Source organism: Stegostoma tigrinum, chromosome 50 (assembly GCF_030684315.1).
Source record: "Stegostoma tigrinum isolate sSteTig4 chromosome 50, sSteTig4.hap1, whole genome shotgun sequence".
NCBI classification, from domain to species: Eukaryota; Metazoa; Chordata; class Chondrichthyes; order Orectolobiformes; family Stegostomatidae; genus Stegostoma; species Stegostoma tigrinum.
In genome coordinates, this window is record NC_081403.1 from 87,538 (window position 1) to 109,007 (window position 21,470).

General features: G+C 51.2%; 1 protein-coding gene across 3 annotated transcripts in view; it reads right to left on the bottom strand.

The window, feature by feature from the left end:
- Window positions 1-21,470, bottom strand: part of mazb (MYC-associated zinc finger protein b (purine-binding transcription factor)) — a 58,243-nt gene that overhangs the window by 34,379 nt on the left and 2,394 nt on the right. For 2 of the 3 annotated variants that reach the window (XM_059643249.1, XM_059643248.1), the window contains exons 1-3: window positions 20,190-20,582; window positions 19,365-20,005; window positions 2,380-2,443 (exon numbers count right to left, since the gene is read on the bottom strand). In XM_059643249.1, coding sequence (XP_059499232.1) covers window positions 2,380-2,443; window positions 19,365-20,005; window positions 20,190-20,222 — 738 coding nt within the window. In that variant the 5' untranslated portion in view covers window positions 20,223-20,582. Of the gene's footprint in view, window positions 1-2,379; window positions 2,444-19,364; window positions 20,006-20,189; window positions 20,583-21,470 lie in introns of those variants that run through there. The other variant, XM_059643250.1, reaches the window with a different exon arrangement.

Below are 21,470 nucleotides of genomic sequence, written 5' to 3' on the forward strand. Positions count from 1 at the left end.
CTCCCCACTGACCATCGGTCACCTCCCGCTTCCCAGCTCGTCACTCCCCACTGACCATCGGTCACCTCCCCCTTCCCAGCTCGTCACTCCCCACTGACCATTGGTCACCTCCCGCTTCCCAGCTCGTCACTCCCCACTGACCATCGGTCACCTCCCCCCTTTCCCACTTTGTCGCACCCCATTGACCATCGGTCACCTCCCTCTTCCCAGCTCGTCACTCCCCACTGACCATCGGTCACCTCCCGCTTCCCAGCTCGTCACTCCCCACTGACCATCGGTCGCCTCCCCCCTTTCCCACCTCGTCCCTCCCCACTGACCATCGGTCACCTCCCCCTTTCCCACCTCGTCACTCCCCACTGACCATCGGTCACCTCCCCCCTTACCATCGGTCACTTCCCACTTCCCAGCTCGTCACTCCCCACTGACCATCGGTCACCTCCCGCTTCCCAGCTCGTCACTCCCCACTGACCATCGGTCACCTCCCGCTTCCCAGCTCGTCACTCCCCACTGACCATCGGTCACATCCCTCTTCCCAGCTCGACACTCCCCACTGACCATCGGTCACCTCCCACTTCCCAGCTCGACACTCCCCACTGACCATCGGTCACCTCCCCCCTTTCCCACCTCGTCACTCCCCACTGACCATCGGTCACCTCCCGCTTCCCAGCTCGTCACTCCCCACTGACCATCGGTCACCTCCCCACTTTCCCACCTCGTCACTCCCCACTGACCATCGGTCACCTCCCGCTTCCCAGCTCGTCACTCCCCACTGACCATTGGTCACCGCCCCCCTTTCCCAACTCGTCACTTCCCACTGACCATCGGTCACCTTCCAATTCCCACCTCATCACTCCCCACCGCACACCAGTCACTCTCTGCTGGCCATGAGTCACATCACCTGGGCTCTGGTCACTCCCAACCCCCTCTTCCTGGCCCCGCTTGTCACCCTTCCCTTGGTCACGCTTCGTCGCTCACACCCCTCTGGGCACTGATCACTCCACCCCAGGCAGATCCTTCCTCCTCTTCATGGCACCAGTGATTCCCCACTGCCCTGTCACTCCTCCCCCAGTCACTCCTCCCCCGGTCAGTTCCCACTGCACAGTCACGCCTCTCGTGGTTACTCCACACTGCACAGTCATTCCTCCCCCGGTCAGCCCTACTGCCCAGTCACTCCCCACTGCCAAGTTACTCCTCCCTCAGTCACACCCACTGCACAGTCACCCCTCCTCTGGTCACTCTCCACTGCCCAGTCACTCCTCCTCTGGTCACTCCCCACTGCCCAGTCACTCCCTCTCTGGTCACTCCCCACTGCCCAGACACTGCTCCCCCGGTTAGTCCCCACTGCACGGTCGCTCCTCCCCCGGTCACTCCCCACTGCCCAGTCACTCCCCACTGCACGGTCGCTCCTCTCCCAGTCACCCCTCCTCTGGTCACTCTCCACTGCCCAGTCACTCCTCCTCTGGTCACTCCCCACTGCCCAGTCACTCCTCCCCCAGTCACTCCCCACTGCCCAGTCACTCCCCACTGCACGGTCGCTCCTCTCCCAGTCACTCCCCACTGCAGTCACTCCTCCTTCTGTCACTCCCCACTGCCCAGTTACTCCCCACTGCCCAGGTACTCCTCCTCTGGTCACTCCCCACTGCCCAGTCACTCCTCCCCCAGTCACTCCCCACTGCCCAGTCACTCCCCACTGCACGGTCGCTCCTCTCCCAGTCACTCCCCACTGCAGTCACTCCTCCTTCTGTCACTCCCCACTGCCCAGTTACTCCCCACTGCCCAGGTACTCCTCCTCTGGTCACTCCCCACTGCCCAATCACTCCCCACTGCACAGTCGCTCCTCTCCCAGTCACTCCCCACTGCAGTCACTCCTCCCTCTGTCACTCCCCACTGCCCAGTTACTCCCCACTGCCCAGGTACTCCTCCTCCGGTCACTCCCCACTGCCCAGTCACTCTTCCCCCAGTCAGTTCCCACTGCACAGTCACTCCTCTCCTGGTCACTCCCCACTGCACAGTCATTTCTCCCCCGGTCAGCCCCACTGCCCAGTCACTCCCCACTGCCCAGGTACTCCTCCTCCGGTCACTCCCCACTGCCCAGTCACTGCCCACTGCACAGTCATTCCTCCCCCAGTCACTCCGCCCTGGTCACACTCACTGCCCAGTCACTCCTGCCCTGCCCCACCCCAGGCTCCGGTCACTCCCACCACATACTGGTCGCAATCTCCTACCGGTCACTCCTGCCCTGGACAGCAGCAATCTGTAGTTGCCCAGCAGTGACCTTCCTGAACCCCCTCCCCAAACGACGCCTCCCACACCCATACACTTCCCTCCTCCCCCAGACAAGACGGTGGGGATAGGGGAGAAGCTGCAGAATGGAGGTACCTCACATTTGAAGGGTCTCTCTGTAGAATGGACCTGCCTGACGTGGCTGTTAAGATGGTCAGGTCTGAAAGAGAGAGAGAGAGAGAGAGAGAATGAGAGCTTCCTCACATGCAGGTGATCTGATTAGCAGCTTTTTTGGACAACAAGTTTGTGTGTGTGGTGGGGGTAAGCTGTGGATACAGAGGACGCAGCAGGATCTAGAAAGGCTGGAGGAATAGCAGATGGAGCTTAATCCAGACGAATACGAGGTGATGCATTCTGGAAGGTCTAATGCAGGAGAGAAGGATAGGGTAAATTTGTAGCATCAGCTTACACAGGGATCTAGGTTACAGTTCCCTGAAAGTGGCAACGCCAGTGAATAAGGTGATCGAGAAGGCATATGGTGTGCTTGTCCTCAGTGGTCAGGGCTTTCAGTGTAAAAACTTTCTGGGATATTGTGTACGGTTCTGGTCGCAGGAAAGGGCACAGAAACAGTTCGCCAGAATGTTGCCTGGTCCTGGAGGGCATTAGCCGCGAGGAGAGATTGGACTTGTTTTGTTTGCCCTTAAACATCGAAGGATGAGGGGAATCTGATAAAATTTACGGAATTACGACAGGCAGTGGGCAGAATGGGTGGACCGGAGTCTTTCTCCCCAGGGTGGAAGTATCCATTACTAGAGGAGACAGGTTTGAAGTTTTAAAGGAGATGTGAGAGGTAGGTTTTGTTTCACACAGAGGGTGGTGAGTACCTGGAATGCGCTGCCAGGGGTGGGGGGGAGGGAGAATACCATAGCGAGAGGCGTGTGGACAGATATATGAGGGATAGGGATGACAGGGACAAAGAGTTTTATTTTAGAAAGGCGTCATGCACAGCACAGACTGGTGGGACTGAACGGCCTGTTCCTGTGCTGTGCTGTAACTGCAAACACGCCCCGGCCGAGCTGCCCGATCTCCCTCACTGAGGCATTGGCTGTTGGAATTGAGACACTTGCCTTCCCTGTTGTTCAGAGCGAGGCTCCCACTGAATGGTGCAGAGATGGGGCACTTGCAGAGAGACAGACCTTCTGCCAACTGCACAAGTGACCCACCTCAGGGTGGCAGCTTAGCGTCAGGTGAAGCGCAGTTCATTTTTGACAAGATTTCAATTCTCGCGCAATTATTTGTTTCGCTGAATGGAAATCCCCAGACAGCCAGGGAGGGTCCTCAACCCATGTCTCCAGCTCTACTCGAGCAGATGGAGTTGGCCGTGGACAAGATTATCCACTCAGGGATGTAAAGTGTGGTCTGTTTTCACCCTTCTGCCTGCGAACTGAAATGCGGAGAGGAATGGTTTCAAAACCTGGGGATTAGTGGTGCTTTTGAAAAGCAGTTCCTCGGCGTTTGGTGTGAACAGTAGCCATGTAGTTATTTATACAATCAAGCCATGGGGCTGGAAGGCAATGGTCCAGTGATATTAAACTGGAATATCACCCCACAAACTCAGCTATTGCCCTGGGGACCTGGGTTCGAATCCTGTCACAGCAGATGGCTGAATGTAAATTCAATCAAAAATATCTGGAATATTTGTCAAATGTTGGAAAAATTCCTCTGGTTCATGAATGTGTTAATGGAGGGAAATCTGTCATCCACCTGCTCTGACTTCCATTTCACTCCAGATCAATGGGATTGACTCTTGACTGCATGAGATGGCCCAGCAAGCCACTGACTTAATAAGAACACAAGGAGCACGTGCAGGCCATTCAGCCCCTCTCAAGCCTGCTCCACCACTCAGTAAGGCCACGGCTGATCTTTTTGGGGACTCAGCTCCACTTACCCACCTGCTCAGCGTAACCCTTAGTTCCTTTACGGTTCAATAAATCTCTCTCTTGTTGCATTAAAAACGTTGAAGAGGAAGCCCCAACTGTTTCACTGGGAAGGGATTTCTACAGATTCACAACCCTTTGGGTGAAGAAGTTCCTCCTCAGCTCAGTCCTAAATCTGCTCCTCTCCACCACCCCCCAACTTATTCTGAGGCAATGCCCCCCCTACCCCCGAGTTTCATCCACCAGTGGAAAGAACCTCCCTGCTCTCTATTGATTCTGTTCATAATTTTAAATGCGGGCTTTGTTGATCTAAACAAAGTTCGTAGGGAGAGCTAGCGAGGTCTTTGTCCGAGGAGATAGCTGGGAAGTACGAGGTGGTGAAAAATGCCATTGTAAGTGCCAGAAGGCTACCATTAATGTTTCAGGAATCGAAGCAGGGACCTGGTCAAAAAAACATTGATCAAACGAAGTAATTTTGACAGGTGGATAAGATGAAAATAGACGAAACACATGGCGCTCTTAGAGAGATGATTCTTTTGGAGAAGATCAAAAATTCACTTCCTGAGGTAGTAAGGACTAATGTGGAACAGCCGAGAGTTAAAACTGCAAGATCAGCAGCTGAAATGGCCGATGATTGTGAGTCGATTCATAGATCAAAGTTTGGCTTCTGACATCAATTTCAATCTGTGAGGGATATAAATTGGGGAAAGGAGAAATTCCGAGGTGCTAAGGGGAAAGGAGATTTTATTGAAGACAATAAAGAAAATCAAACACATGGTTAAAAGGGAAAGCCATGAGAGAGGGGAAAGAGACGTGAAAAAGCTCAGGTGTTCTCACTGTGATAGTAGGACACATGAAGTGGCAGTGTTGGTAGTTTAGAAAATGCACTGGGAAGATGGATGTGGGAAAATAGGATGAGCCAGTCAGGGATAGTGGGAACTGCAGATGCTGGAGAATCCAATATAACAAAGTGTAGAGCTGGATGAACACAGCAGGCCAAGCAGCATCTCAGGAGCACAAAAGCTGATGTTTCAGGCCGAGACCCTTCATCAGAAAAGCCAGTCAGTTTTGTTATAGTGGTAAAGGAAAGCACAGCAGAAGCTGAAAAACTGCACTGGAATGTACGACCTGGTCCAGGGCTGGTTGAGAAGAAAGTGCCAGATCTTCTTAGACTGTTTTACTTGCGGGGGTAAGGTCTACTCACATATGCCAGGCGGAGCAGGTAAAGAAACTACAGTTGTGAGAGATACGGGCAGCGTGTCAGTCTTTGATGTTGAGAGATGAGGAGATATAGAACATTACAGCACAGTACAGGCCCCTCAGCCCTCAATGTTGTGCCGACCTGTCATACCGACCTCAAGCCCATCTAACCTACACTATTCCATGTACGTCCATGTGCTTATTCAATGACGACTTAAATGTACCTAAAGTTGGCGAAGCTACTACCATTGCAGGCAAAGCGTTCCATTCCCTTCCTACTCTCTGAGTAAAATATATATATAAAACTCAGAGGGATTACTGTCAGAAAAAAGTGGCAACATGTGGAATTTGCAGTAAGAATGAGAAGTGCTCCATTATGTAAAGTGAGGTTGGAGTATCTGGTGAAAAGTGGAGTAGTGACGGTACGAGTATTGGGGAAACTCGGCTTCAGGAATGCAATTTGTCCTTGGTAGTGATACAGCCGGATCAGAGGTGGCAGTGCTGCCTCCTGTGGTTGAGAAGCCAGTGGGAAAATCAGACGGCTGAGGTGTTACAGGAAGTATATCCTGGGATTTTTCCTGTCTACGTGGTAGGAAGGTCACAGAACCACAGGTTGAAGCAGGAGGAAAATAAAAATCAAAGAATACAGATAAGGAAGCTGAAGTACAATTATCAGAGACGTAGCACATAGTACAGTACAGCACAATACAGGCCCTTCGGCCCACAATGTTGTGCTGAACTTTTACCCTAATCGTAAGGGCTATCTAACCTCCACCCGCTATCTTATACCATCATCCATACGCCTATCCAACAGCCGCTTGTATGAGGCTGACTCCACTCCCCTCTCTGGCAATGCAGAGCTGACCCTCTAACAGTGCGGAGCGCCCTCAGTGCTGTCCCTCTGGCAGTGTGGCGTTCCCTCAGCGCTGTCAGCGAGTGCAATGGAGGCCGGGACGTTAGATGCCTTCAAGGCAGAGATCGACAAATTCTTGATCTCAAAAGGAATCAAGGGCTATGGGGAGAGTGCAGGGAAGTGGAGTTGAAATGCCCATCAGCCATGATTTAAATGGCGGAGTGGACTTAGAACATATATAGAACATAGAACATTACAGCACAGTACAGGCCCTTCGGCCCTCGATGTTGTGCCGACCTGTCATACCGATCTCAAGCCCATCTAACCTACACTATTCCATGTGCTTGTCCAATGACGACTTAAATGTACCTAAAGTTGGCGAATCTACTACCATTGCAGGCAAAGCGTTCCATACCCTTACTACCCTCTGAGTAAAGAAACTACCTCTGACATCTGTCCTATATCTTTCACACCTCAATTTAAAGCTATGCCCCCTCGTGCTCACCGTCACCATCCTAGGAAAAAGGCTCTCCCTATCCACCCTATCTAACCCTCTGATTATTTTATATGTTTCAATTAAGTCACCTCTCAACCTTCTTCTCTCTAATGAAAACAGCCTCCAGTCCCTCGGCCCTTTCTCGTAAGACCTTCCCTCCATACCAGGCAACATCCTAGTAAATCTCCTCTGCACCCTTTCCAAAGCTTCCACATCCTTCTTATAATGCGGTGACCCAGAACTGTACACAATACTCCAAGTGCAGCCGCACCAGAGTTTTGTACAGCTGCAGCATAACCTCTTGGTTCCGGAACTCGATCCCTCTATTAATAAAAGCTAAAACACTGTTTGCCTTCTTAACAGCCCTGTCAACCTGGGTGGCAACTTTCAACGATCTGTGTACATGGACACCGAGATCTCTCTGCTCATCTACACTACTAAGAATCTTACCATTAGCCCTGTACTTTGCCTTCTGGTTTCTCCTACCAAAGTGCATCACCTCACACTTGTTCGCATTAAACTTCATTTGCCACCTCTCAGCCCAGCTCTGCAGCTTATCTATGTCTCTCTGCAACCTACAACATCCTTCATCACTATCCACAACTCCACCGACCTTAGTGTCGTCTGCAAATTTACTCATCCATCCTTCTACGCCCTCATCCAGATCATTTATAAAAATGACAAACAGCAGTGGACCCAACACCCACCCTTGTGGTACACCACTAGTAACTGGTCTCCAGGATGAACATTTCCCATCAATTACCACCCTCTGTCTTCTTTCAGCAAGCCAATTTCCGATCCAAACTGCTATATCTCCCACAATCCCATTCCTCTGCATTTTGTACAATAGCTTATTGTGGGGAACCTTATCGAACGACTTGCTGAAATCCATATACACCACATCAACCGATTTTACTCTCACCTACGTGTTTGGTCACCTTCTCAAAGAACTCAATGAGGTTTGTGAAGCACGACCTTCCCTTCACAAAACCGTGCTGACTATCCCGAATCAATTTATTCTTTTCTAGATGATTATAAATCCTATCCCTTATAACCTTTTCCAACACTTTCCCAACAACTGAGGTAAGGCTCACTGGTCTATAATTACCAGGGTTGTCTCTACTCCCCTTCTTGAACGGGGGAATCACATTTGCTATCCTCCAGTCTTCTGGTACTATTCCTGTCGACAATGACGAGTCAAAGATCAATGCCAAAGGCTCGGCAATCTCCTCCCTGGCTTCCCAGAGGATCCTAGGATAAATCCCATCCGACCCAGGGAACTTATCTATTTTCACCCTCTGCAGGATTTCTAATACCGCTTCCTTGTGAAGCTCAATCCCACCTAGTCTAGTAGCCTGTATCTCAGTATTCTCCTCGACAACATTGTCATTTTCCAGAGTGAATACTGTTGAAAAATATTCACCTGACTCCACACACAACTTACCACTACTATCCTTGATTGGCCCTAATCTTACTTCTGTCATCCTTTTATTCCTTAAATACCTATAGAAAGCCTTAGGGTTTACCCTGATCCTATCCGCCAACAACTTCTCATGTCTCCTCCTGGCTCTTCTGAGCTCTCTTTCTTTCATTCTTTTTTTTAAAAACGGTCTTTCCTGGCTACCTCGTAGACCTCAAGTGCCCTAACTGAGCCTTCACATCTCATCCTAACATAAGCCGCCTTCTTCCTCTTGACCAGAGATTCCACTTCCTTCGTAAACCACGGCTCCCACACTGTACAGCTTCCTCCCTGCCTGACAGGTACATATTTATTTAGGACACACAGCTTTTCCTTGAATAAGCTCCACATTTCTAACGTGCTCATCCCCTGCAGTTTCATTCCCCATCCTATGCTCCCGAAATCTTGCCTAATCTCATCGTAATTGCCTTTCCCCCAGCTATAACTCTTGCCCAGTGGTATACACCTATCCCTTTCCATCACTAAAGTAAACATAACAGAATTGTGATCGCTATCACCAAAGTGCTCACCTACTTCCAAATCTAACACCTGCCCAGGCTCATTACCCAGTACCAAATCTAATGTGGCTTCGCCCCTTGTTGGCCTGTCTACATACTGTGTCGGGAAGCCCTCCTGCACACACTGGACAAAAACTGACCCATCTATAGAACTCAAACTAGAGTGTTCCCAGTCAATATTTGGAAAGTTGAAGTCCCCCATGACAACTACCCCGTCTCTCTCACTCCTATCGGGAATCATCTTTGCTATCCTTACCTCTACATCTCTAGAACTATTCGGAGGCCTATAGAAAACTCCCAACAGGGTGACCGCTCCTTTCCTGTTTCTAACCTCAGCCCATACTCCCTCAGTTGACGAGTCCCCAAACATCCTTTCTGCAACTGTAATACTGTCCTTGACCAACAATGCCACACCTCCGCCCCTTTTACCATCTTCTCTGTTCTTACTGAAACATCTAAATCCCGGAACCTGCAACATCCATTCCTGTCCCTGCTCTATCCATGTCTCCGAAATGGCCACAACATCGAAGTCCCAGGTACTAACCCATGCTGCAAGTTCACCCACCTTATCCTGGACGCTCCTGGCATTGAAGTAGACACACTTCAAACCAACTTCTTGCTTGCCGGTGCCATCTTGCTTCCCTGAAACTTTATTTTGGACCACCCTAATCTCAATCTTTTCTATACTTGATCTACAATTTTGGTTCCCATTCCCCTGCTGAATTAGTTTAAACCCACCCAAATAGCCTTAGCAAATATCCCCCCCAGGATATCAGTACCCCTCTGGTTCAGGTGAAGACCATCTTGCTTGTAGAGGTCCCACTTACCCCAGAAAGAGCCTCACTTATCGAAGAATCCAAAACCCTCCCTCCTGCACCATCCCTGTCGCCACGTGTTCAACTCCTTTCTCTCCCTATTCCTCGCCTCACTAGCACGTGGCACGGGCAACAAACCAGAGACAACAACTGTTTGTCCTAGCTCTCAGCTTCCATCCTAGCTCCCTGAATTTCAGCCTTAAATCCCCATCTCTCTTCCTACCTATATCGTTGGTGCCAATGTGGACCACGACTTGGGGCTGCTCCCCCTTAAGGATCCCAAAAACACAATCAGAGATGATGGGCTGAATTGCCTTACTTCCACTCCTATGTCTTATGCCCCTCTGGCAGTGCCTGCTCCCTCAGTGCTGACCCTCTGGCAGGGTGACGCTCCCTCAGCGCTGACCATCTGGCAGTGTGACGCTCCCTCAGCGCTGACCATCTGGCAGTGTGACACTCCCTCAGCGCTGACCCTCTGGCAGTGTGGCGCTCCCTCAGCGCTGACCCTCTGGCCGTACCCTCTACCTCAGCGCTGACCCTCTGGCCGTACCCCCTCCCTCAGCGCTGACCCTCTGGCGGTGCCCGCTCACTCAGAGCTGACCCTCTGGCGGTGCCCGCTCACTCAGCGCTGTCCCTCTGGCAGTGTGGTGCTCCCTCAGCACTGACCCTCTGGCAGTGCCCTCGCCCTCAGCGCTGTCCCTCTGGCAGTACCCCCTCCCTAAGCGCTGACCCTCTGGCAGTGTGACGCTCCCTCAGCGCTGACCCTCCGGCAGTACCCTCTCCCTGAGCGCTGTCCCTCTGGCAGTGTGGTGCTCCCTCAGCACTGTCCCTCTGGCAGTGTGGTGCTCCCTCAGTGCTGTCCCTCTGGCAGTGTGGCGCTCCCTCAGCGCTGTCCCTCTGGCAGTACCCCCTCCCTCAGCGCTGACCCTCTGGCAGTGTGACGCTCCCTCAGCGCTGTCCCTCTGGCAGTGTGACGCTCCCTCAGCGCTGACCCTCTGGCAGTGTGGTGCTCCCTCAGCGCTGTCCCTCTGGCAGTGTGGTGCTCCCTCAGCGCTGACCCTCTGGCAGTGTGACACACCCTCAGCTCTGACCATCTGGCAGTACCCCCTCCCTCAGCACTGACCCTCTGGCAGTGCCCGCTCCCTCAGTGCTGTCCGTCTGGCAGTACCCCCTCCCTCAGCGCTGATCGTTTCGGCAGTGCCCTCTCCCTCAGCACTGTCCCTCTGGCAGTGTGACCCTCCCTCAGCGCTGTCCCTCTGGCAGTGTGGTGCTCCCTCAGCGCTGTCCCTCTGGCAGTGTGGTGCTCCCTCAGCGCTGACCCTCTGGCAGTGTGACACACCCTCAGCTCTGACCATCTGGCAGTACCCCCTCCCTCAGCACTGACCCTCTGGCAGTGCCCGCTCCCTCAGTGCTGTCCGTCTGGCAGTACCCCCTCCCTCAGCGCTGATCGTTTCGGCAGTGCCCTCTCCCTCAGCACTGTCCCTCTGGCAGTGTGACCCTCCCTCAGCGCTGTCCCTCTGGCAGTGCCCTCTCCCTCAGCGTGGACCCTTTCGGCAGTGCCCTCTCCCTAGCGCTTACCCTCTGGCAGTGCCCTCTCCCTCAGCACTGACCCTCCGACAGTGCCCCCTCCCTCAGCGCTGACCCTCTGGCAGTACCCTCTCCCTCTGGCAGTGCACGCTCCCTCAGCACTGACCCTCTGGCAGTACCCTCTCCCTCTGGCAGTGCACGCTCCCTCAGCACTGACCCTCTGGCAGTACCCTCTCCCTCAGGCAGTGCCCTCTCTCTCAGCGCTGACCCTTTCGGCAGTGCACGCCCCCTCAGCACTGACCCTCCAAACAGCGTGTCTGATCAAATGGTTCAGAAAAGACAAGAACAGGTGGAGGACAAAGTGGACATTTTTAGTTTCTGAATGTTACTTTCTTATAAAAGGGCGGCACAGTGGCTCAGTGATTAGCACTGCAGCCTCACAGCACCAGGGACCTGGGTTCGATTCCGGCCTTCGGCGACTGTCTGTGTGGAGTTTGCACGTTCTCCCCGTGTCTGTGTGTGTTCCCTCTGGGTGCTCCAGTTTCCTCCCACTGTCAAAGATGTGCAGGTTAGGTGGATTGGCCATGCTAAATTGCCCGTAGTGTTCAGGGGGTGTGTGGGTTATAGGGCGATGGGTCTGGGTGGGATGCTTCAAGGGGCGGTGTGGACTTGTTGGGCCAAAGGGCCTGTTTCCACACTGTAGGGAATCTAATCTAATCTAAATGACATCTCAGTGAGGAAGTGGAGACCATCACATATTCAGGTGGAGGAGAAATAGGCAGACGTTCATCAAGCTGTATTTTGCCAGTGGGTTACAGAAATATGGTCCTGCAGATAGCACATGAGTTACCAGTAGAAGATCATTTGGGAGTAAGGAAAAACACAACAACATTTTCACTGGCCTGGACTGCATAAGGATGTGGTTGAATTTTGCGAGACATTTCATATGTGTCAGGTAATTGGAAATGTCACGTAGCGATAAAGCCAAAACCTTTAATACCCATCCCCGCATTTGATTAACCTTTTCTAGGATTCTTAATTGGCTGCGCAGTACCCCTCCTCAAACATGTATCTGCTGGCCATAATGGATGTGTCTAGTAGATTTCCTAAGGCCATTCTATTACGCAGTATCATGGCTAAAAGGACTGCAGAAGAGTCAATCAAATTTTTCACAGGATACCGACTACCCACAGGGGTATAATCAGATCTAGGGTCAAATATTACGTCAAAATTATTCAAGTGTCATGGATAGCTAAGGATTAAAACACTTCATATCCACTGCGTACCATCTAGAATCACAGGGAGCATTAGAATGATGGCATCAAGTCACAATGAGGGCTGAAAGTTAAGACTTTCCAGAGGATTGGGATAAAGGAATTCTGTTTGTGCTTTTTGCATTTAGGGCCGCACCTAATGAACAAGTAAGCTCAGTCCATCTGACTTTGTTTTTCAACACGAGGCTAGAAATTAATCGGGGTAAGAAGATATTGGTGAGTCAGAGCTCAGAGTCCATAGATTCGGATTACGCATCAAATTTTAGGGGAAAAATTAAATAGAGCGGGCAAATTGACTGGACAGCATTTACAAGGAGCACAGCACGTGCTGGAACAGGGCATATGGACTGCAGCAGTTCAAAAAGGCAGCTCACCACCACCTTCTCAATGGGGGGGGGCGGGGGGCGAATAGGGACGGGGCATTAAACGGTGCATCCAGCCAGCAACACCCACGTCCCACAAGTGAATGAATTTTTTAAAAAGCGCTTTCCAGCTTATTCCCCCATACCTCCCCGTGTAATTTTAATACCTCTTTCAGGTCATCTTCTGATTTTCCTCTGAAGGTAATTCAATAATTTATTCCAAGCTTTGAGAACTGCCTCATGGTCCAATTTAATTTGAGGGATGTCCAAGTAGGAATCCTCTGAACTTGATTCCTCACTCTGTGTTGTAACCAGTAACACGTTCACAAGAAATGAAAATTTCGCAATTTCACTAACAGAGATAAACTATTAGTGCTACTTCTTTTAAAAGCAAGGTTTAGAGGATCTTATCAAATCGGAAGGAGACTGATTTTACTCAATAAGAGACGGAAAGAAATCTCACAGAATGTGAATACGCTCACTCGATATTTTGATAGGAAAGCAAAATGTGAACGTGTTACTGGTTACAACACAGAGTGTGGAACCAAGTTCAGAGGATTCCTACTTGGACATCCCTCAAATTAAATTGGACCATGAGGCAGTTCTCAAAGCTTGGAATAAATTATTGAATTACCTTCAGAGGAAAATCAGAAGATGACCTGAAAGAGGTATTAAAATTACACGGGGAGGTATGGGGGAATAAGCTGGAAAGCGCTTTTTAAAAAATTCATTCACTTGTGGGACGTGGGTGTTGCTGGCTGGATGCACCATTTAATGCCCCGTCCCTATTCGCCCCCCCCCCCCCCATTGAGAAGGTGGTGGTGAGCTGCCTTTTTGAACTGCTGCAGTCCATATGCTGTGGGCTGACCCACAACGTCCCTTAGGGAGGGAATTCCGAGATTGTGACCCCGCCACATTCAGCGAACAGCCGATATATTTCCAAGTCAGGATTGAGAGTGGCTTGGAGGGGAACTTGCCGGGGGCTGGGCGAGGGGCGGGGGGGGAGGATGTTCCTGTGTATCTGCTGCCCCTCGTCCGTCTGGATGGAAGTGGCTGTGGGGTTTGGAAGGTGCTGCTCAAGGGTCTTTGGTGAATTTCTGCAGAGCATCTTGTAGATGGTACACACTGCTGCAACTGAGCGTCGGGGTTGGGGGGGGGGGGGAAGCTTGAGGATGTGGTGTCAATTAAGTGGGGGCTGCTTTGTCGTGCATGATATCGAGCTTCGAGCGTTGATGGAGCTGCCCCCATCCAGGCAAGTGGGGAATATTCCCTCGCATTCCTGGCTTGCTCCTCGTTGATGGTGGGAAAAATTTTGGGAAGTCTGATGAGTTACTCACTACAGGATTCCTAGCCTTTTTGTAGCTTCTGACCTGGTCTTGTAGCTACTGTGTTAATGTGGCAAGTCCACTTGAGCTTCTGGTCAATGGCATTCACTAGGACGTTGATAGTGGGGGGTTCAGTGATGGTAACACCACTGAGTGTCAAGAGGTGATGTTCATAGCCTGGTATTCGTGTGGCACAAATGTTACTTACCACTTGTCAGCCCAAGCCTGGGTATTGTCCAGGAGCTTGTTGCATTTTAACACGGGCTGCTTTAGTATCTGAGGAGTCATGAACGGTGCTGAACATCCCCACTTCGAACCTTATGATGGAGTGGAAGTCACTACTGAAACAGGCTGAGACTAGCACGCTACCAAAGAACTCATGCAGAGATGTCCTGGAGCTGAGATGATTGGCCTTCAACAAACACGACCATCTTCCTCTGTGTCAGGTATGATTCCAACCACCGGAGAGTTTGCCCCCGATACCCATTATTCCAGTTTTGCTAGGGCTCTGTGATGCCACACTCGGTTGAATGATATCAAGGGCTATCACTCTCAACCACCTCACCCGTGGAATTCAGCTCTTTTATCCATGTTTGAACCAAGGATGTAATGAGGTCAGGAGCTGACTGGCCCCAGTGGAACCCAAACTGGGTGTCACTGAGCAGGTGCTGCTTGATATCGCTGTTACTGACAGCTTCCATCATTTTACTGATGATCGATAAGAGACTGATGGGGCAGGAATTGGCTGGGGTTGGATTTGTCCTGCTTTTTGTGTACAGGAAATACTTGGGGAATTTTAAACATTGCCGGGTAGATCCCAGTGTTAACTGTACTGGAACAGCTTGGCTATGGAACAGCAAGTTCTGGAGCACAAGTCTTCAGTACTATTGTCGGAATATTGTCGGAAGCCGGAGCCTTTGCAGTGTCCAGTGTCTCCAACCATTTCTTGATATCACGTGGAGTGAACGGAATTGGCTGAAGACTGGGGACCACTGGAGGAGGCCGAGATGGATCATCCACTCGGCACGTCTGGCTAAAGATTGCTGTGAAAGCTTCAGCCTTGTCTTTTGCGCTGAGGTGCTGGGCTCCTCCATCATTGAGGATGGGGATATTTGTGGACCCTCCTCCTCCGCTGAGCTGTTTAATCATCCACCACCATTCACAGCTGGATGTGGTCGGATTGTAGAGCTTAGATCTGATCCGTTGGTTGTGGGATCGCTTCGCTCTGGCTAAGACTTGCTGCTTTCACTGTTTGGCAAGTCGTCCTGTTTGGTGGCTTCACCAGGTTGGTACCTCATCTTCAGGAATGCCTGATACTGCTCCTGGCATGCCCTCCTGCAGTCTCCATTTAACCAGGGTTGATCCCCTGGCCTGATGGTAATGGCTGAGTGGGGGATACGCTGGGCCATGAGGTTACAGATTGTGCGAGAGTACAATTCTGCTGCTGTTGATGGCCCACAGCGCCTCATGGATGGCCACTCTTGATTGGTTAGATCTGTGTGAAGTCTGTCCCATTTATCACGCCGATAGTGCCACACAACACAATGGGGGTTGTTCTCAATGTGAAGGCAGGACTTCATCTCCACAAGGACTGTGCGACGGTCACTCTTACCAATACTGTCATGGACAGATGCAACTGCATCTGCTGTGGGGTAAGGATGAGGTTGAGTATGTTTTTCCCTCTTGTTGGTTCCCTCACCACCTGCCGCAGGCCCAGTCTTGCAGCTCTGTCCTTTCGGACCCGACCAGCTTGATCAATAGTACTGCTGCCGAGCTGCTCCTGGTGGTCGGGCACGGAAATCCCCCACTCAGAATACATTTTGTGCCCTTGTCATCGTCAGTGCTTCCTCTGAAAGAGTACTGCAATATGGTGATGTACTGATTCAGGGTACCTGGTAATCAGCAGAGGGTTTCCTTACCCATGGTTAACTTAAAGCCATGAGACTTTGTGGGCTCCTGAATCGACGTTAAGGACTTCCAGAGCAACCTCTTCCCAACAATATCCCACTGTGCTGCCCCCTCTGCTGGGTCTGTCCTGCTGATGGGACCGGACACATCCGGGGGATGGCAACGGTGGTATCTGCGACATTGTCTTTTAGATACGATCCTGTACATCAATGTCAGGCTGTTGCTTAACTAGTCCGAGAGACAGTGTCCCCCAGTTTTGGCACTAACCCCCAGACATTAGTGAGGAGGACTTTGCAGGGTCGGACAGGACTGTTTCTGCCATTGTCTTTTTCTGGTGCCTGGGCCAATGCCAGGTGGCCCATCCGGTTTCGTTTCTTTGTCTCAACTGGTACAACGGAGTGGCTCGCTAGGCCATTTCAGAAGGCAACCGAGAGTCAACCACATTACTGTGGGGCTAGAGTCACAGGTAGGCCAGACCAGGGAAGGGTGGCAGATTTCGTCCCCTGAAGAACATTAGTGAACCAGATCTGTTTTTCCAACAATTGACAACGATTTCAAGGTCATCAATAGATCCACATTTCCAGGCGTTTTCAAAAAAAATTACCGAATTCAAATTCCACCATCTGCCACAGTGGGATCTGAACCCCAGAACTTGACCAGAGTTTCCAGACAACACCATTAGGCCTTCGTAAGGGTCACGTGGCCCTGAACGTTACCTGACTTTGCTCTGCAGATGCTGCCAAGCCTGCCGAACTTTTCCAGCAATTTCTGCACATCGACGGGTTTCCCTTTCTCTTAAGGAAATGGTGGGAGGGAGAGAGAGGTGTAATGTCGCTGTGGTTTCGTTTTGAAAGAGAGGTTGCGAGGCAGAGGTGGTGAGCTGTCCACCAAAAACCACTCCAGTAAACAGCCTGTGAGACTTTGAGTTTTTGTTTAAAGTTGAAACAATGGAGGGAGCTGAGATGGGTGCAGCCACGTCTCTCACACCAAGCTCTCTGGGTTTTCAAAAAAAGTTTTTTTTTAGGGTTTAGTTTGAAGCAGTTGCTGTCGTGGGGTTGAAGAAATGGAAGCTATCATTCCCCGTCCCCCTCTCTCAGTTAGAGCTAGAAGCTGGGGTTTCTCTCTGCTGCTGGTTTGCCAGAGAGACAAATCTATTTTTCTGAATGGTTACTGTAGCTAGTATTTGGTTAAGTTTCTCAATACACTGAAGTTATTCTAAAGTTCATTCTCCTTCAGTTTGTATTTTAACTTTGGTGTTTAAATGAATTGTGATTGGCTTAATGTTGAGTAGTTTGAACAGTCACTTTGCATCTGGAACACAGTATTGTATGGCACAGCGCTGGGCTATCTTAAAATCTTTTGAGGGGATCTGATCTGGTCCATAACAGTTGGCCCCACATCCACAAACATCAACTCCCTCCACTACTGACTCTCAGGAGCAGCAGTGTGCACCATCTACAAGATGTCCTGCAGAAATTCACCCAAGATCCTCAGGCGACACCTTCCAACTCCCACGGCCACTTTCATCCAGAAGGACAAGGGGCAGCAGATACATGGGAACACCCCCAACCCTGCAAGTTCCCCCTCTGAGCCACTCCCCATCCCAACTTGGAAATATGCTGCCATTCCTTCAGTGTTGCTGGGTCAGAATCCTGGAGCTCCTTCCCTGCAGGAACTGTGCTGGTCTACGCAGAGCGACTCAAGACAGCAGCTCACCACCACCTTCTCAGGGGCAATTAGGGACAGGCAAGAAATGGTGGGCCAGCCAGCGATGCCCCTGTGAATAATCAAAAAGACTGCAGCGCAGCAACTCCTCACAATCCAAAAGGATACTCCCAGTGAACTCTCTGGACCAGGGCCACTGAATTGCTACCTGGACGAGAGTTTGGATAGGCTGCGACTTTTCTCCCTTGAAGCACAGGAGACTGAGACATAGGCCTTGAAGAGGTCTATGAAATCACGAGAGACTCAGATAAGATAGATACTGCACAGTTTTCCCCATGGAAAATGGAAGATGGCATAGGCTTAAGGCGAGAGGGTCCAAAGGGGGAATGTTTTTCCACAGAGAGGGTGGTAAGTGTCTGGAGCAGAGGGAGTGATGGAAGCAAGTTAAGCAATTTAAGAAACATTTAGACAGCTACATGGATGGGATAGGGATGGGGGGGAAAATGGGACAAACGCAGGCAAATGGAACTGGTTTACATTGTGAAAATGGGGCGGCGCAGGCAGGTTAGGCCGAAGGGCTTGTTTCCACACTGTCGACCACTGACTCAGTGACTGCCTTCCCCAGAGTGTACCTCCCATGGATTTTTTTGCCTGTGGTGTACAGTTTTGGTTCCCTTATTTGAGGGGAAGGAAGTTACTTGCTGGGGAGGGAGTTGTTGCACAGGTGAGTTATTGACCCCTCCTTTGGGGTGGAGGGATTGTCGTAGGAGGAGGGATGGAGGAAACTGGTGTGTGCTGGTGTGTAGAGTTTCGAAGAGGTAGTGCGGGTATACTGCCCAGCAGGTTAGGGCAGCACAGCGGCTCAGGGGTTAGCGCTGCTGCCTCACGGCGCTAGGGACCTGGGTTCAATTCCACACTCAGGTGGTTGTCTGTGTGGAGTTTGCACCTTCTCTCCCCGTGTCTGCGTGGGTTTCCTCTGGGTGCTCCGGCTTCCTCCCACTGTCCAAAGGTGGGCAGGTTAGGGTGGATTGGCCAATGGGAAATTGTTCCGTAGCTTCCAGGGATGTGCGGGTTAGGGTGGGATTGGCCAATGGGAAATTGTCCTGTAGTGCCCAGGGATGTGCGGGTTAGGGTGGGATTGGCCGATGGGAAATTGTCCCGTAGTGCCCAGGGATGTGCGGGTTAGGGTGGGATTGGCCGATGGGAAATTGTCCCGTAGTGCCCAGGGATGTGCGGGTTAGGGTGGGATTGGCCGATGGGAAATTGTCCCGTAGTGCCCAGGGATGAGCGGGTTAGGGTGGGATTGGCCAATGGGATATTGTCCCGTAGTGCCCAGGGATGTGCGGGTTAGGGTGGGATTGGCCGATGGGGAATTGTCCCGTAGTGCCCAGGGATGTGCGGGTTAGGGTGGGATTGGCCGATGGGAAATTGTCCCGTAGTGCCCAGGGATGTGCGGGTTAGGGTGGGATTGGCCAATGGGAAATTGTCCTGTAGTGCCCAGGGATGTGCGGGTTAGGGTGGGATTGGCCGTGGGAAATTGTCCCGTAGTGCCCAGGGATGTGCGGGTTAGGATGGGATTGGCCAATGGGAAATTGTCCCATAGGGTCCAGGCATGTGCCGGTTAGGGAGGGTTGGCCAATGGGAAATTGCCCCGTCGTGCCCAGGGATGTGCAGATGAGGTGGGTTATAAGGGGATGGTCTGGGTGGGATGCTCTGAGGGTCAGTGTTGACTTGTTGGGACGAAGGGCCTGTTCCCACACTGTAGGAACTCTATGATTGTGTAAGACAGGCAGCTGACTTACCTGGAGAAGCCCTTCCCACAGTGACTGCACAGGTAGGGTTTATTGACACCACCCTCGTGCGAGCGGACGTGGTAGCACATGCGATCCTTGCGTTTGAAACGCTGCTGGCAGATGGGACACTCAAAGGGCTTCTCGTCCGAGTGCGAGAGTTTGTGGCGGTTCAAGTGGTAGATGTCCCGAAAAGCCTTCCCACACAGCTCACAGCTGTGTTCCTTCCGGACCCGACGAGCAGGAGACGGGGACGGTCCGGCTGGCTGCGGAGCCGCTTCGGCCGACCCCAGGCCGCCCCCTACTCCAGCCATGGTCATGCTCAGGAGGGCAATGGGCACCATGGTGGGTGGGCTAGGGTTAGTGCCAGCCTGCAGCTGACCCTGGCCCCCACCGGAGTGGGTCCGCTGGTGTCGCCGCAAATTGTAATTGTTCTTGAATTCCTTCGAGCAAAGTGGGCAGACGAAAGGTCCCTTGGCCCTGGCCTTGTCCGGCTGGGTCCGGGCCTGCGGCTGCGGCTCCTTCGGTCTCTCTGGCAGCAGTGGGCCGTCCGATGCCCTGGGAGCGTGACTGGAATCCTGAGAGATGGAGGTCGCGGTCAGGATGGGCAGGAGGTCGGCCTGGACACCAGCCGTCTGATCCACAGCAGCTGTCTGCAAACAGAAAGAGAGGGAGAGAGGGAGGGAGGGCTTAGCTTCTGGGCAGCAAACATGCAAAACTGGTCACAGCACTGATCTCTGCTCGTGGGGAGGGCAGATGTGGGGACAGGAAGGGGTTAGGCAGAGACCCCCTTCACCAGGGTCTCTCCATATTAACGGGTCTTTTTCTCTCTCTCACCGGGAAGATGAAGCTACTCCAAGCAGCCTCCATGGCGAACCCTGCGGCCTCCGTCACCTTCTCTCTCTTCCTTTTTCTTCTCAAATCACCGTGCAATCTCTCCCTCTATATATCCGTTGATACCCAACACTCTGTCTGTCTCTCTACACTGTATATCTCCCTTGTCTCCCTACACTGTGAACATCTCCTCCCTCTCTCCTCCTGTGTATTTTTCTGTCTTTATATATTTGCTACACTGTGTTATATTTTGCTCACCCCCTTGCTATACCATATCCCTCTACTGTTTCTACAATCCTTCTCTATTATTATACTTCCCTGTCTCCAATCCTATTTCTGTACACTTTCCTTCTCTGTATCTTTCCTTCTCTCCCTGGACTGTATAGTTACAGTGCTTTCTCTATTCTTTATTTACAAACAGAACTTGATCTCTCTCCCCTCGTTTTGTATTGCTTTCTGAATCTCTATATTACAACCATCTCTCTCCCAACCCTATGCTGCATATAGATATGATCCCTCTATTATTTTCTCTCCCTTCCTATATCTCTATATTGTATTCCTCAGCCTCTATCATGCATGCTATGTCTATACTCCTCCCTATCAATGTATTACTATTGGCCCTCTCCCTCTATTATTTCTACCTGTGCTGTATAATATTCCTCTCCCTATTATTTTAATCCTACCCTCTGTCTCAAGCCCCCAACCCTATGTTACGTTGATATTTCTCTCCCTCTCTCTACACTACCGTATTTCTTTGTTCTCTCTATAGTGTAAGTTATTTCTCTATTATTTGTCTCTATCTATCCTGTCTATTATTTCCCCTTTCGGTTATTTAATCACACGTTACCTTCCTCTACACTACATGTCATCTACGTTATTCTACACTATCTATACTGCATAATACTTTTTCTCGTCCTTATAACGTATATTATTTATTTCTGTCTCTCCACACTCTCCCTGTCTGTCTCTCCTGTATGTTAACCGTCTCTCCTTCTCTATACCGTATATGATCACTTTACCTCTCTAAGCTGTATGTTATCCCTTTCTGCTGCTCCCCCTCTCTGTCTTTCCTTCTCTGTCCCTGTGTATTATTCACTCTCTAGCTGAATATGATCCTGTCCCTCTTCCTCTCTCTCTTCATGTTATTGCCCGCAACCCCACATTTCTTTACCTTGTCCTGTCTGTGTATTATCCTCCCTGCCCCTGTGTCTGCCTCTCTCTGTATCTTATCCCCCCCCTCTCTGTATATGATCCTCTCTCTCTCTCTATGATCCTGTCCCTCCC